Source organism: Euleptes europaea, chromosome 2 (assembly GCF_029931775.1).
Source record: "Euleptes europaea isolate rEulEur1 chromosome 2, rEulEur1.hap1, whole genome shotgun sequence".
Classification (NCBI taxonomy): domain Eukaryota; kingdom Metazoa; phylum Chordata; class Lepidosauria; order Squamata; family Sphaerodactylidae; genus Euleptes; species Euleptes europaea.
In genome coordinates this window covers 12,533,426-12,546,303 of record NC_079313.1, presented here as the reverse complement: position 1 = coordinate 12,546,303, position 12,878 = coordinate 12,533,426, and the positions used below count along the sequence as shown (strand labels likewise).

The 12,878-nt window shown below is 49.6% G+C and overlaps 1 protein-coding gene across 2 annotated transcripts in view; it reads right to left on the bottom strand.

The window, feature by feature from the left end:
* Positions 1–11,043: 11,043 nt before the first annotated feature.
* Positions 11,044–12,878, bottom strand: part of HNRNPM (heterogeneous nuclear ribonucleoprotein M) — a 33,960-nt gene continuing 32,125 nt past the window's right edge. For both annotated transcript variants that reach the window (XM_056867578.1, XM_056867579.1), the window contains one exon: positions 11,044–11,471. In XM_056867578.1, the coding sequence (XP_056723556.1) occupies positions 11,308–11,471 (164 nt within the window). In that variant the 3' untranslated portion in view covers positions 11,044–11,307. The remainder of the gene's footprint in view (positions 11,472–12,878) is intronic.

Sequence of the window (12,878 nt, the reverse complement as noted above, 5' to 3'; positions counted from 1 at the left end):
CTCCCCGGCCAAAAATCCCTTTGCAGACTAAGGAGGCCAACACAGAGCGGCAGCGCCTCCTTAAAAGCGGCCGCACATGGCTGGCCTCCACTGTTGGCTTGCTAGTCACTAGAGGAGATGGTAGGTTGGTAAATTGCTCCTCCTAACCCGAGTCCGCCTCCCTCCCCGAGTCCCCGGGGTAGTTCTCCCGACCTGGACTGGAGTCTGCTGTGTTTCCAAGTGCATCTCTTCCCCCGCCCCCGTTTCCTTTCCTCCCAGCCTGGGCTGGAAATGAAGCAGCAACTTTCCTTAGTTGGAGGGGGAGGGTAGTTCTCCCGTCCTGGAGCCTGCGGTGTGTCCAAGTGCATCTCTTCTCCCCCCCCCCCGGTTTCTCCCCCCCCCCGTTTTTTTCCTCCCAGCCTGGGCTGGAAAGAAGAAGCTACTTTCCTTAGTTGGAGGGAGAGGGTAGTTTTCCCGATCTGGAGCCTGCGGTGTTCCCAAGTGTATCTCTTCTCTCCCCCTCCCCATTTTCTTTCCTCCCAGCCTGGGCTGGAATTCTCTCCTCTGATCCTGGAGAGAATAGGGATGCATCATGACTAGTATCCATTTTGACTAGTAGTCATGAATACCCTTCTCCTCCATGAACATGTCCACTCCCCTCTTAAAACCTTCCAAGTTGGCAGCCATCACCACACCCTGGGGAAGGGAGTTCCACAATTTAACTATGTGTTGTATAAAGAAATACTTCCTTTTATCCGTTTTGAGTCTCTCACCCTCCAGTCTGGCGGCAGGGGGGAAGGAGAGGAGAGTTCTCCCTTTTCTTTCCACCCAGCCTGGGCTGGGCAAGAGGCAGGAGCTGCCCTTTACTCACCCGCAGGAGAGGCAGGCACTGGCCTTGGCTGGCTTGGGAAAAGGGATGTATTAAAATGAATGACAGGATTGCCCATTTGAAACAGTGGGAGAGGCTGCACAGCCCATTTAAGATAATGGGAGCCAGGATTGCCCATTGACTTGCATGCGCTCCTTTGAAATAGGTTACAGCACAAAAAATTGCAAAGAAAATGTGGCATTGATATTCCATTAAGGTCTCTGGGCCTAGCTGCATTACTCTGCGACTGGAATGACAGCTGCCAGGACTAGTAGAAGTGTTCTGCGACTGGAATGACTAGCCTTGGAGTGGAATGACAGCCCCTGAGATTAGGAGAATGATTCTGCAACTGCAGTAACAGCCCCAGGAGTGGAATGACAGCCCCTGGGACTAGCAGAAGTGTTCTGGGACTGGAATGACAGCCCCCAGAGTGGAATGACAGCCCGGTCATTCCAGTCCCAGAACACTTCTGGTAGTCCCAGAGGCTGTCATTGCACTCTGGGGGCTGTCATTCCAGTCTCAGAATAATGTAGCTAGGCTCAGAAACCTTACTGGAAAATCCATTCCACATTGTTTTTGCTACTCTTTCTCCATGAAGTGGCTCATTTATTTAGCCTTAATTTTATCCTTACAGCACTCCTCAGAGATAGCAAGAGACACCGTGTGTGTGTGTGTGTGTGTGTGTGTAAGTGTGGTTTCCATGGTAGAGTAGGGATTTGAACCTGGGTTTCTCAGATCCTAGTCTGACACCTTAACCACTATATCATGCTGGAGAACAACCAGGAAATTGTTAATCATTTAAGCTAATTAAAACCTCAGTATTCAGGTTAAATTTCCGTGTTGGCACTTGGCGATAAGTGGGTTTTGGGTTGCAGTTTGGGCACTCCGTCTCTAAAAGGTTCGCCATCACTGCTCTAGGCTGATCCTGCATTGAGCAGTGGGTTGGAATAGATGGCCTGTACAACCCTTTCCAACGCTATGATTCTATCGGCTGGAGATCAGTTGTAACAGTAGACCTCCTACCACCACCTAGTGTTTGGCAACCCTATTCAGAATCCTTTATGTCCTTGCACTTTGCGTATGTTTAGAATCCTTCACGAGACAGGTGATAGAACTTTCAATGAAATAGAAGCACTGATAGATTGAAGGCATATTGGGGAGAAACCATTAGCCAGCAGAATGGTTGCTTAAGGTGGTAGAGTCCCAAGCATCAACCACGTTGTGCTTCTTCCCTTGTTAAATTAGAATGCTGAGGAAGCTGGGACAGCATTAAAATGGGGATACAGATTGACACATAAGCCAATCAGTGGCTGCAATGAACTGGAACTTCTATATTTAGAAGCACCCTCTCCAAGTACCAGCTGACAAGGGGGAAAACAGTAGAGGCAAGCTTTGGGTTCTGATAGCACAAAGGAGCTGTTACTCATTGTTATATAGATGGTCCCAGATTCAATCCACAACATCTTGTTACCAGAAAGAGGCAGTAGACGAGATGGAAGACCTCAGGCTGAGATCCTGGACAGCCAAGGCCAGTCAGATGTGAGCTCTAGCCCTGTGGCAAACCCATAAACAGATTCCAGCAGACGGCAAGTCCACGAAAGCAGTTTTATTAGTTAGAATTGACAGGTAACAGAAGCCATATTCAGAATGACACTAGTAAGGGGCTAAGGCAGGGGTGGGGAACCTTTTTCCTGCAAAGGGCTATTTGCACATTTATGACATCATTCAGGGGCCATACCAGGTGTAGATCTCCCAGTGGGGGGGAGAGGCTAGGGTTGCCAGGTCTCCAGCCATCACCTGGAGGTTGGCAACCCCAGGGGAGGCCACACAGCGAAGACCCGCAGGGGGTCCCCGCTCCCCCCTCCCAGGAGGGAGGGCAGCCAGCGGTGGGCCCGAGCAAATGAGGCGCGGGGGGGCAGAAAGAAAGAAAAGGACGGAGGGAGACAAAGAAAGAGACAGAAAAAGAAAGGAGAGTGACAGAAAAAGAGGAAGAGAGAAAAGCCTCACACACACACACACACACACACACACACACACACACACACACGCCGGCCCCGCGCGACCAGGCCCCAGCCTCCCCACCCCCACACACACACGGCGGAGCACGGAGCCCCGCGCGACTGAGCCCCAGTCTTTATACCCTCTCCCCCCAGAGTCCACAAAAGCCCCCCCCCCAAAACCCGATCAGCTCCAGCATGCATGCTCTGCTGCCGGGAGCCGCTGGCCTCTCCCCCCCCCCCCGCTGCTCAACAGCCAACAGGCAGCGAGAGGCCACTTACAATGTGCCGCGGCTGTAGGGGGCAGCCTTGGGGGAAGCATCCCTCCCCTCTCACCCACCAACAGCCGAAAGTCGGCAAGAAGAGGTCCAAAGGGCGCCACAGCGCCCCTGTAAGCCACAGCCCCAGGAACACCCTCGGGGAGGGCCGCCCTGTGCCCCACGTCCGCAGCAGGGCCCCGGAGCTCCCGAGGGCCACAAAAAATGTCCTCGGGGGCCGCATACAGCCCCCGGGCCTGAGGTTCCCAGCCCTGGGCTAAGGCAAGGCACATGGCATGTATGGAAAAGCAAAAGGAGATAACCAGTAACCCAGGAAACCCCCCTCCCAGAGGCAGGAAGGAGTACTTGGCAATTCCCACACTAAAGGAATCCATGAAGGACTCGATGAAGTCTAAACACGGGGCACGAACTGGCCTTGGAGAGAACTGCAAAACAGCACCTGGGAGCACAATCATGTCTTCATGGCCTGCTCCTGACATTCTACCCCCCTAAAGACCCCCCTTCACCCTTCCACCAAGGGTTTGTGAGGGTAGGCGGAATGGAATTCTTGCACCAGGCGGGGGGCGGAGATGTCACGGGCACGCACCCATTCATCTTGGGCGGGACCAAAATGTTTCCACGAACCAGGTATTGAAGGGCACCGTAGCGAAAGAGGGAATCCAGTATCTTAGCCACTTCAAAAAGTTCTCTCCCCCCCCCCCCCACAGCATTTCAGGTACTTCGGGTTGTGGCTCAGGATGCCATTTTTGGGAAGGAACGTACGGTTTTAAAAGACTGATATGGAACACAGGATGAATTCTCCGTAGAGACTTGGACAAGGAGAGTTCTACAGTTACTGGATTAATAATCCGGGAAATGGGGAACGGACCCACGTACTTGGCACTGAGTTTATCACGCGGGCAGGTGGATCGTAGGTTCTTGGTGGATAGATAGACGAGATCTCCCACCTGTATTCCTTACCGGGGGAGCGATGTTTGTCAGCCTGAGCTTTGTACTTTCATTTGGCTCACTCATTTGCTTACTCGGCAAAAGGCAACAGGTTTACCCAGTCATCCTGATGGTAATTGACATAACAGCGCAAATAACATTCCAAGACCGCATTTACCCGTTCTTGGACAGCCAAGGCCAGTCCGTTTGGGGATGGAAGGCACTAGATAGTCCTTGTTCCACTCCAATCAGTTTGAGGAAAGCTTTCCAGAATTTGGCCACAAAGTTTGAACCCCTGAGCGGGAAAGAATGGAGACGGAAGACATGTGACACAAAGAGGCGGGCCAATTTCGGGGAAGAAGGGATACCTGCGCAGGGCACAAGATGCACCTGTTTTGAAAACAGATCAGTAATCACCCAAAGTAGTGTCATTCCCCCACTAGGGGGTTGATCCGTCATGAAGTCCACTGCAATCACCTCCCAAGGCTTAGAGGGGGTCTCTAACGGTTGCAAAAGTCCGGGCAGTTTTTCCTGTGCCCGTTTGGCCGTTGCACAGATGGGGCAGCTGCCCACGACAATTGCCTCCTTAGTAAATGCAACGTATTAAGGAATCCGAAATGTCCGGCAGTCTTGGCACCATAAACCAAACCCAAAACCTCTCCCCGCAACACCTTTGGTACAAACAATTTAGAATCCTTGTACCAAAATTCCCCGCGTTTAACTAGAGTAGCTAGAAGGGTCTGCGAGGAAAGTTCTGCTTTATAACTACGAAGAAGTGTCCCCCTAAAGGACTCGGACAGACCTTCCACCCCCTCCGGAGTAGTGCCGGCGAGCAGCTGGACCGGGGACAGAGTTGATACTGGAGTAAGGGGCGGCTGAACAGGGCGCTCGGGTCCCCGTGCCTCGGGAGACATGGTTGTAGATTGTTCCAAGGGAGGAGGAAGCGAGGTAGGTGGCGTCACCGGCTTGCCCGGGCGCGGGGCATCCGTCCCCTCTGGAAGCGGCAGCGGCAAGGAGTCTGAGAATGGGTTTGCACAGCCAGAGTGGGCACTAGACCCTGTTGGGCAGGGGTGAAGAGCGACTCTGTGGGTCAGTCAACCTTGGTGGGATATTGGGGAAGTCTAGATAGGGCGTCAGCCAGTAGATTTTGCTTTCCTGGTACATGCTTCAGGATGAATCGGAATTGGGCAAAGAAGTCTGTCCAACACACTTGTTTTGCAGACAGTTTGCGGGCCTCCGTTAGGGCGACCAGATTTTTGTGATCTCCACACTGTCAGGGCATGTTTCACAGCGGCGGCTTCCTTTTCCCAAATAGCCCAATTGAGTTTGGATTGGGTAAACCTTTTGGAAAAATAAGCGCACGGACGCAGGTATCCATCCTCCCCCCGTTGCAGAAGTGCACCCCCCATCCCTACGTCGGAAGTGTCTATTTGAACTATGAACGGCTGAGTGCAGTCGGGGTGTTGCAAGACCAGCTCGGAAGTAAAGAGCTGCTTTAGACTATCGAAGGCGGCTTGACACTGTGGGGTCCACTCCACCCGGGCGTTGGTTAAAGTGGCCGAATCCCCCTTCCCCTTAGTTTTAAGGAGATTTGTGATGGGCAGAGGAATCCGAGCGAAATGAGGGAGGAACGTCCTGTAAAAATTTGCAAACCCAAGGAATCTTTGGACTTGTTTACGAGTAGAGGGTGGTTCCCAACTGAAAACAGCTCGCACCTTTTCTGGATACATAGTTAGTTCTTGGTGCGAGATGACATATCCTAGGAAGGTTAATTGCTTTTTGTGGAACTCGCACTTAGAAAGTTTGGCATAGAGCTGATGATCTCTAAGACGTTGCAATACCTCTCTGACCAAAGCAACATGTTCCTCCATGGTTTTGGAGTAAATAAGAATGTCATCTAAATATACTACCACTCCTCTGAACAGCAGGTCGTGGAGGATCTCATTAATGAGTTGCATGAAGACCCCCAGACCCCCTTTTAATCCAAATGGCATCACCATAAATTCGAACATCTCAAAGCAACTGGAGAAAGCTGTCAGAGATTCATCCCCCTCCTGAATTCTGACTCTGTAATAAGCCTCGACTAAATCCAACTTAGTGAAAATGTGTCCTTCTTTCAATTGTCCCAAGAGATCAGAAATGAGGGGGATGGGGTAGGCATTCGTTTGAGTAACAGCATTGAGTTTCCGGAAGTCAATACACAAACGCAAATCCCCCGTTTTCTTCCGCACAAAAAAGGCTGGTGCCAAACAGGGCGCGGTGGACGGTCGGATTAAACCGCGAGCCAAGTTTTTGTCTAAAAATTAGCGGAGCACCGTTCGTAGGGCTCATTGGGTAAATTTTACTTTTTGGCAGTTTTTCATCCCCCACCACCTCAATGGCATAATCAGTCCAGCGGTGGGGAGGTAAAACATCACACTCCTGAACATTGAATACATCTGCAAAGTCCTGATAGTCGGGTGGCAAGTGGGTCGGACTGGAGGGTCCGAGGCAAGAGCAGGGGTTGGTGTGACTACGGTTTTAACGGCCATGTCATGTCGGTGTAATTCACACAATGGGCTATTGAACGTTAAAGTCCCAGCGTCCCAGTCTATGGCGGGACTGTGTCCTTTGAGCCAATTTGCTCCTAACACCACCGCATATCTAACAATGGGCACAATAGTAAGGTTGATTTGTTCCCAGTGGTGGCCAATTCCCATTGTCACCCCGTCAGTGCGACAATCTACTGGGCCCCCCTTGAAATCACTGCCGTCCATCTGGGCGAACTGGACAGGAGCAGGAAGAGGGACTGACTTCACCTGGAGCGCCTTAAAAATGGTTTCGTTTATTAACGAGCGGGCACATCCAGACTCAATTAAGGCTTTCGCTTGTAATTGAGGACCCTTTCTATAATGTTGCAATATGACATCTACATACACAGTCTCTTCCACTTCACTCACCATGAAGGGGGCTTCGGGTCTTGCCCCGGGCTTCGCAGAAACTCCTGCGGGGGTCTGCGGTATTGCCCCCTCTACCGCAGACCCAGTCTGTTTTTTGGCAGTTCAAGGGGAGACTCCAGATAAAGGGACCGCGGCGCCCAAGCGGCGGCCGCCTCCGCCAACAATTGCGGCAACGCTGTGTTTCCCGATGGCATACAGTGGGGTCCGGAACAGTTAGCAGAACGTCTCCCTCTCGAGCCCCCATCAGGAAGCAGGATGGGGGCCGCCAACTCCTGTCACGGCTCGCTGAGCGTCAGCTCAGACAACAACCGAGTTAGCAAGGCAAGGTCCTCTTGCGCCAACCGGGTCTCTTCCAGTAAAGTATCCAGTCCCAAAAGGTCGTCGCGGGCACGTAGATCAGCGTCCTGGGTCCTCCAGGGGTCGTCTCTGCCAGGCGATGCCACTGATCAGTCACCAGCCCTACCAGCCGGGTGGCCTCCGCGTCAGTTTGCAGCGTCTCCTCCAAGACGGCATGCAGTAATTCGGGATCCTCGGGGAGGTTTCGCACCCCAAGCCGAGGAGACAAGTGCCTAGGCGAACCCTCCAGGGCTCCAGCCAAGGTCAGCAATTAAAACCGATGACTAGTGTCATAATGTGAGCTCTAGCCCTGCGGCAAACCCATAAACAGATTCCAGCAGACGGCAAGTCTACAAAAGCAGTTTTATTGGTTAGAATCGACAGGTAACAGAAGCCATATTCAGAATGACACTAGTAAGGGGCTAAGGCAAGGAACATGGCATATATGGAAAAGCAAAAGGAGATAACCAGTAACCCAGGAAACCCCCCTCCCAGAGGTAGGAAGGAGTACTTGGCAATTCCCACACTAAAGGAATCTATGAAGGACTCGATGAAGTCTAAACACGGGCCACGGACTGGCCTTGGAGAGAACTGCAAAACAGCACCTGGGAGCACAATCATGAACTGTCTTCATGGCCTGCTCCTGACATCAGAGCAGATAATACAGACCTTAATAGACTAATAGTCTGATGCAGTATAAGGCCTTGCATCTTTCAATACTCAACAGTCACTGGACTCTGAAGTAGTGGGTACTATATGATGTAACCTTGCCTACTCTGGGTTCCCTCCCCCCCCCCAAGCAGAGAGCCAGCATGGTGTAGTGGTTAAGAGCAGTGGACTCTGATCTGGAGAACCGGGTTTGATTCCCCACTCTACCATGAGCGGGGGAGGCTAATCTGGTGAACTGGATTTGTTTCCCCACTCCTACACATGAAGCCAGCTGGGTGACCTTGGGCTAGTCACTCTCTCAGCCCCACCTACCTCACAGGGTGTCTGTTGTGGGGAGGGGAGGGGAAGGTGATTGTAAGTCAGTTTGATTCTCCTTTAAGTGGTAGACAAAGTCAGCATATAAAAACCAACTCTTCTTACTTTTGAAAGCTGTTCCACGTAAGTCCTCATGGCTGCTGCATTCAATTGTTAATGGAGTAGAAACTTTAAACCTCAGTAGCTACCCATGTATGTGTTAAGTGCTGTCAAGTCACTTCCGACTCATGATGACCCTATGAATCAATGTCCTCCAAAATGTCCTATTTTAAACAGCCTTGCTCAGGTCTTGCCAATTGAGGGCTGTGGCTTCCTTTCTAGTCAATCCATCTCTTGTTGGGTCTTCCTCTTTTCCTGCTGCCCTCAACTTTTCCTAGCACAACTGTCTTTTCCAGTGACTCTCGTCTTCTCATGTGACCAAAGTACGACAGCCTCAGTTTAGTCATTTCAGCTTCTAGGGTCAGTTCAGGCTTGATTTGATCTAAAACCCACTGATTTGTTGATGTTTTTTGGCAGTCCAGGGTATCCGTAACACTCTCCTCCAACACCACATTGCAAAGGAAGCTACTTTCTTCCTACCAGCTTTCTTCATTGTCCAGCTTTCATGCCCATACATAGTAATAGGGAATAGTATCCCTAGCCCAAATGATAACCAGATCACTGAACCTGTATGTGAAACTGAGGTTGTGTAAGTGACTGAGAAAAGGCAGTTTGTCCATAGGAGTTCAGCTTGCACTCAAACGGAGGTGTCTTCCTGTATCAGAGCTGCATTGTTTCCAGTGTTTGCTTGTCAACTCTAAAGATGCTGGCTGCATAGTACCCAAAGGCAAGAACTGAACAGCATTCACATTGCAAGTCTCAGCATCCTTGCTCTTGATAGGCCTGACTTCAGAGCCATTGGACTTATTCCCTACAAGCTGCTTAGAACTGCAGTCCCAAAAGCTTTTGAGGCGAGAGAGCTTCACTGGTCTGCACACACTTGACAGACTACCCCATAAGGGCCGCACCTTGACTCATGGGATGTTTGCCAAGCAATTACAGGACTGTGGAGGCAAATAGGATAATACCAAGCCACAACACACTTTTATTTTACATCTTAATTTTGAGGTATTTACACACTCAAAGTTTATGAAGGCTGGCATTATTTCATATGCACTTAAAAAACAACAACAGCAGCCCACAATTCAATGAGGATCAACCATCAGAGCAGACCTCCCCTCCATACATGCAGAGTACTTTCTTTGTACTTCCTTAAAGTTAGTTGGTATCTCGCATCCCCTCGCATTTTGTAATTGTGGCTGGCTCTAGCAAAAGGTATCCCAGGGAATGTATTCTTGTTCTGGATTTCATTTCTTGTAACACAAATGACTCCCACAGGGACAGAGAGGATGGCTAAATCACACATAGTCATGTGGGGCAGAACAATGCTATCCTAAAGTAGATTGGGTTTTTGAACACCCAAGCGCTTAAGACCATCTGTTGTCTTTCAAGAACCGCAGTGCCCATGCCCTTGATTAAAGAAACAATTTACTTCTGTGTATTGTCATAATTATGACCCTAATGAGATGTTAAGAGCCCCATGGTGCAGAGTGGTAAGCTGCTGTACTGCAGTCCAAGCTCTCCTCAAGACTTGAGTTCGATCCCGAGGGAAGTCAGTTTCAGGTAGCCGGCTCAAGGTTGACTCAGCCTTCCATCCTTCCGAGGTCGGTAACAGAGTACCCAGCTTGCTGGGGATAAATGGAAGATGACTGGGAAAGGCACTGGCAAACCACCTTGTAAACTAAGTCTGCCTAGTAAACGTCGGAATGTGACGTCACCTCATGGGTCAGTAATGACCTGGTGCTTGCACAAGGGACTACCCTTACCCTAATGAGAAGATACTAGTCACGATGCATACCTATTATCTCCAGGATCAGATGAGCATGCCTATTAGGTGCTGTGGAACACAGGCAGGATAATGCTGCTGCAGTTGTCTTGTTTGTGGCCTTCCTAGAGGCACCTGGTTGGCCACTGTGTGAACAGACTGCTGGACTTGATGGACCTTGGTCTGATCCAGCAGGGCCTTTCTTATGTTCTTATTACATTATGTCATAACAGAGGAGAATTTGTTTTCGAGCCAGAACGTCCCAGATTCAATTTTTAGTAAAAGGAACAGGATTCAGAAAGACCTCTCTGAATTTCTGGAGAGCCATGGCGCTCATTGTGCGCAGAGGTAAAATGAACCACCACCCAACTTTGGATGAAGCAATTTTATCAGCAGTGGCTTTGCATTTCACACGAGGTTGCCTAGTTTGCTTGGGTGCCCATTTCCTTGCAGACGGCCTGTCCCAAGAACAGCCACAGGGGGCTTCTCCCCCCTGCCCAGTGTGATGAACAAGTGGGAAGCAGCCGCCTCCTACTACAAAGAGAGAATAGCAAATGAGACACGGATGGAGTAAATCTGAGCCGAGAGAGGTATGTCATAAAGCCTCCCTTTGGGAACACACGTGGACAACACCACAGGGTAAAACAAGCCACAAGAAAATGGTTTTAATAAGTGATAAAGCCCATACAAGACAGATGGTTTCAGTCCAACTCAGGTACTAATTATACATTACCAACACACATAAGTTCAGACATTCAGAGAAATTTCCAGAGGATCCGCTGTCAACAGGAGAACACACAGTTATCGACACTACTGGCTTTCTTGAGAAGTCTCCCCTTCCCCTGTTTTTCTACTAACAAAGGGTAGACAGAAAAAGCGACCAGAAATTGGAATTTATCATCAGACATACTGTATACATCTTTAAATTCAACAAGATGACACCACTACAAAAAAAGCACATGGGATTGTGCTTGTTAAACAGTGTCAATGCAAAACACCTTTTAAAAAAAAGGAATTAAAATTACTCCAGAAAGCAACTGAGTTGTCTTAACCATCTTTACATCCAGGCCAATTTTAAAAAAAGTTTTAGAACAAGTACAAACCCAACGCTTCCTCCGTTTTTAAAAAGATCAACTTAAGCATTCCTGTCAATTCGCACGTCGATCTCTCTGCCGCGGAGCTGGATGCCGTTCATCATGCGGCAGGCTCTCTCGGCAACATCGGGGGACTCGAACCGAACCACGCCGCACCCTTTCGACTTCCCGCTCTCCATCTTGATGTCTGCATACAGGACGTGACCTGAGGGAGAGTCCGCGTGAGGAAACCACTCCGCAAGTGCCAGGGGAAGTGTTAGAGTTGCCAGCCTCCAAGTGGTATATTCAAAATAAAGCATTACATCATGCAAAAGTCAACAAAATAAGGCATTACATCATGCAAAAGTCAACAAAATTCAGACATGTGCGACTCAAACAATAACCCACAGCGCAAAAAGCTAATAAAGTGGGGCGGGACAAGTCGTCCAAATGTCTCAAGTGATGGAAGTAGGAAGTCCGTAGAGACCAACAAAAATAATGGACGGTGAAACGAAGTCCAAGGGAAGGGAAAAGGAGAACGCGTGGCTAGTCGCTGATGCGCGTTTCAAAAGGCTTTCTTCAGCTCCAATAATAAAGCAACTTGGGCTTTTAAATCCATTTGGTGAAAAGCCGGTTGTCAATGAGACCATCAACAAAATGCGTCTTAATGTAACTCAATAGCGCATTGCAAAAGAATCCGCGGATTGGAGCTGAAGAAAGCCTTTTGAAACGCGCATCAGCGACTAGCCACGCGTTCTCCTTTTCCCTTCCCTTGGACTTCGTTTCACCGTCCATTATTTTTGTTGGTCTCTACGGACTTCCTACTTCCATCACTTGAGACATTTAGACGACTTGTCCCGCCCCACTTTATTAGCTTTTTGCACTGTGGGTTATTGTTTGAGTCGCACATGTCTGAATTTTGTTGATTTTTGCATGATGTAACGCCTTATTTTGTTGACTTTTGCATGATGTAATACTTTATTTTGAATATATGTTTTATGGTGAATTTCCAGTTTGGTTTCATTTTGAGCCTTTCGTGCCGCCAATTTCCATAACGACGTTAAATACGGCACAGGTTTTCATATTATTGTTGTAGCCTCCAAGTGGTGGCTGGAGATCTCCCGCTATTACAGCTGAACTCCAGGTGACAGAGATCCGTTCCCCTGGAGAAAACGGTTGCTCGGGAAGATGAACTCTATGGCACAATACCCTGCTGAAGTCCCGCCCCTCTCAAACCTCGCCCTCCTCAGGCTCTAACCCCAAAATCTTCAGGAGTTTCCCAACCCGAAGTGGACAACCCTAAGAAATACTGGCAGGGGTTTCTGGCCAACCGGGTATTGCTGACCCCTCTGGACTGTTCAAGTTCTAGAGGCAGGCAGCTTGGCAAAAAGACAAAATACCCTGCAATCCATTTGTTGGTGTTCTTAAGGAGGAGCCCCATGGCGCAGAAGGGTAAGCTGCAGTACTGCAGTCCAAGCTCTGTTCACGACCTGAGTTCGATCCCGACAGAAGTCAGTTTCAGGTAGCTGACTGAAGGCTGACTCAGCCTTCCATCCTTTCGAGGTCGGTAAAAATGGGGGGGGGGGTAAAGTGTAGACAACTGGGGAAGGCAATGGCAAACCACCCCATAAAC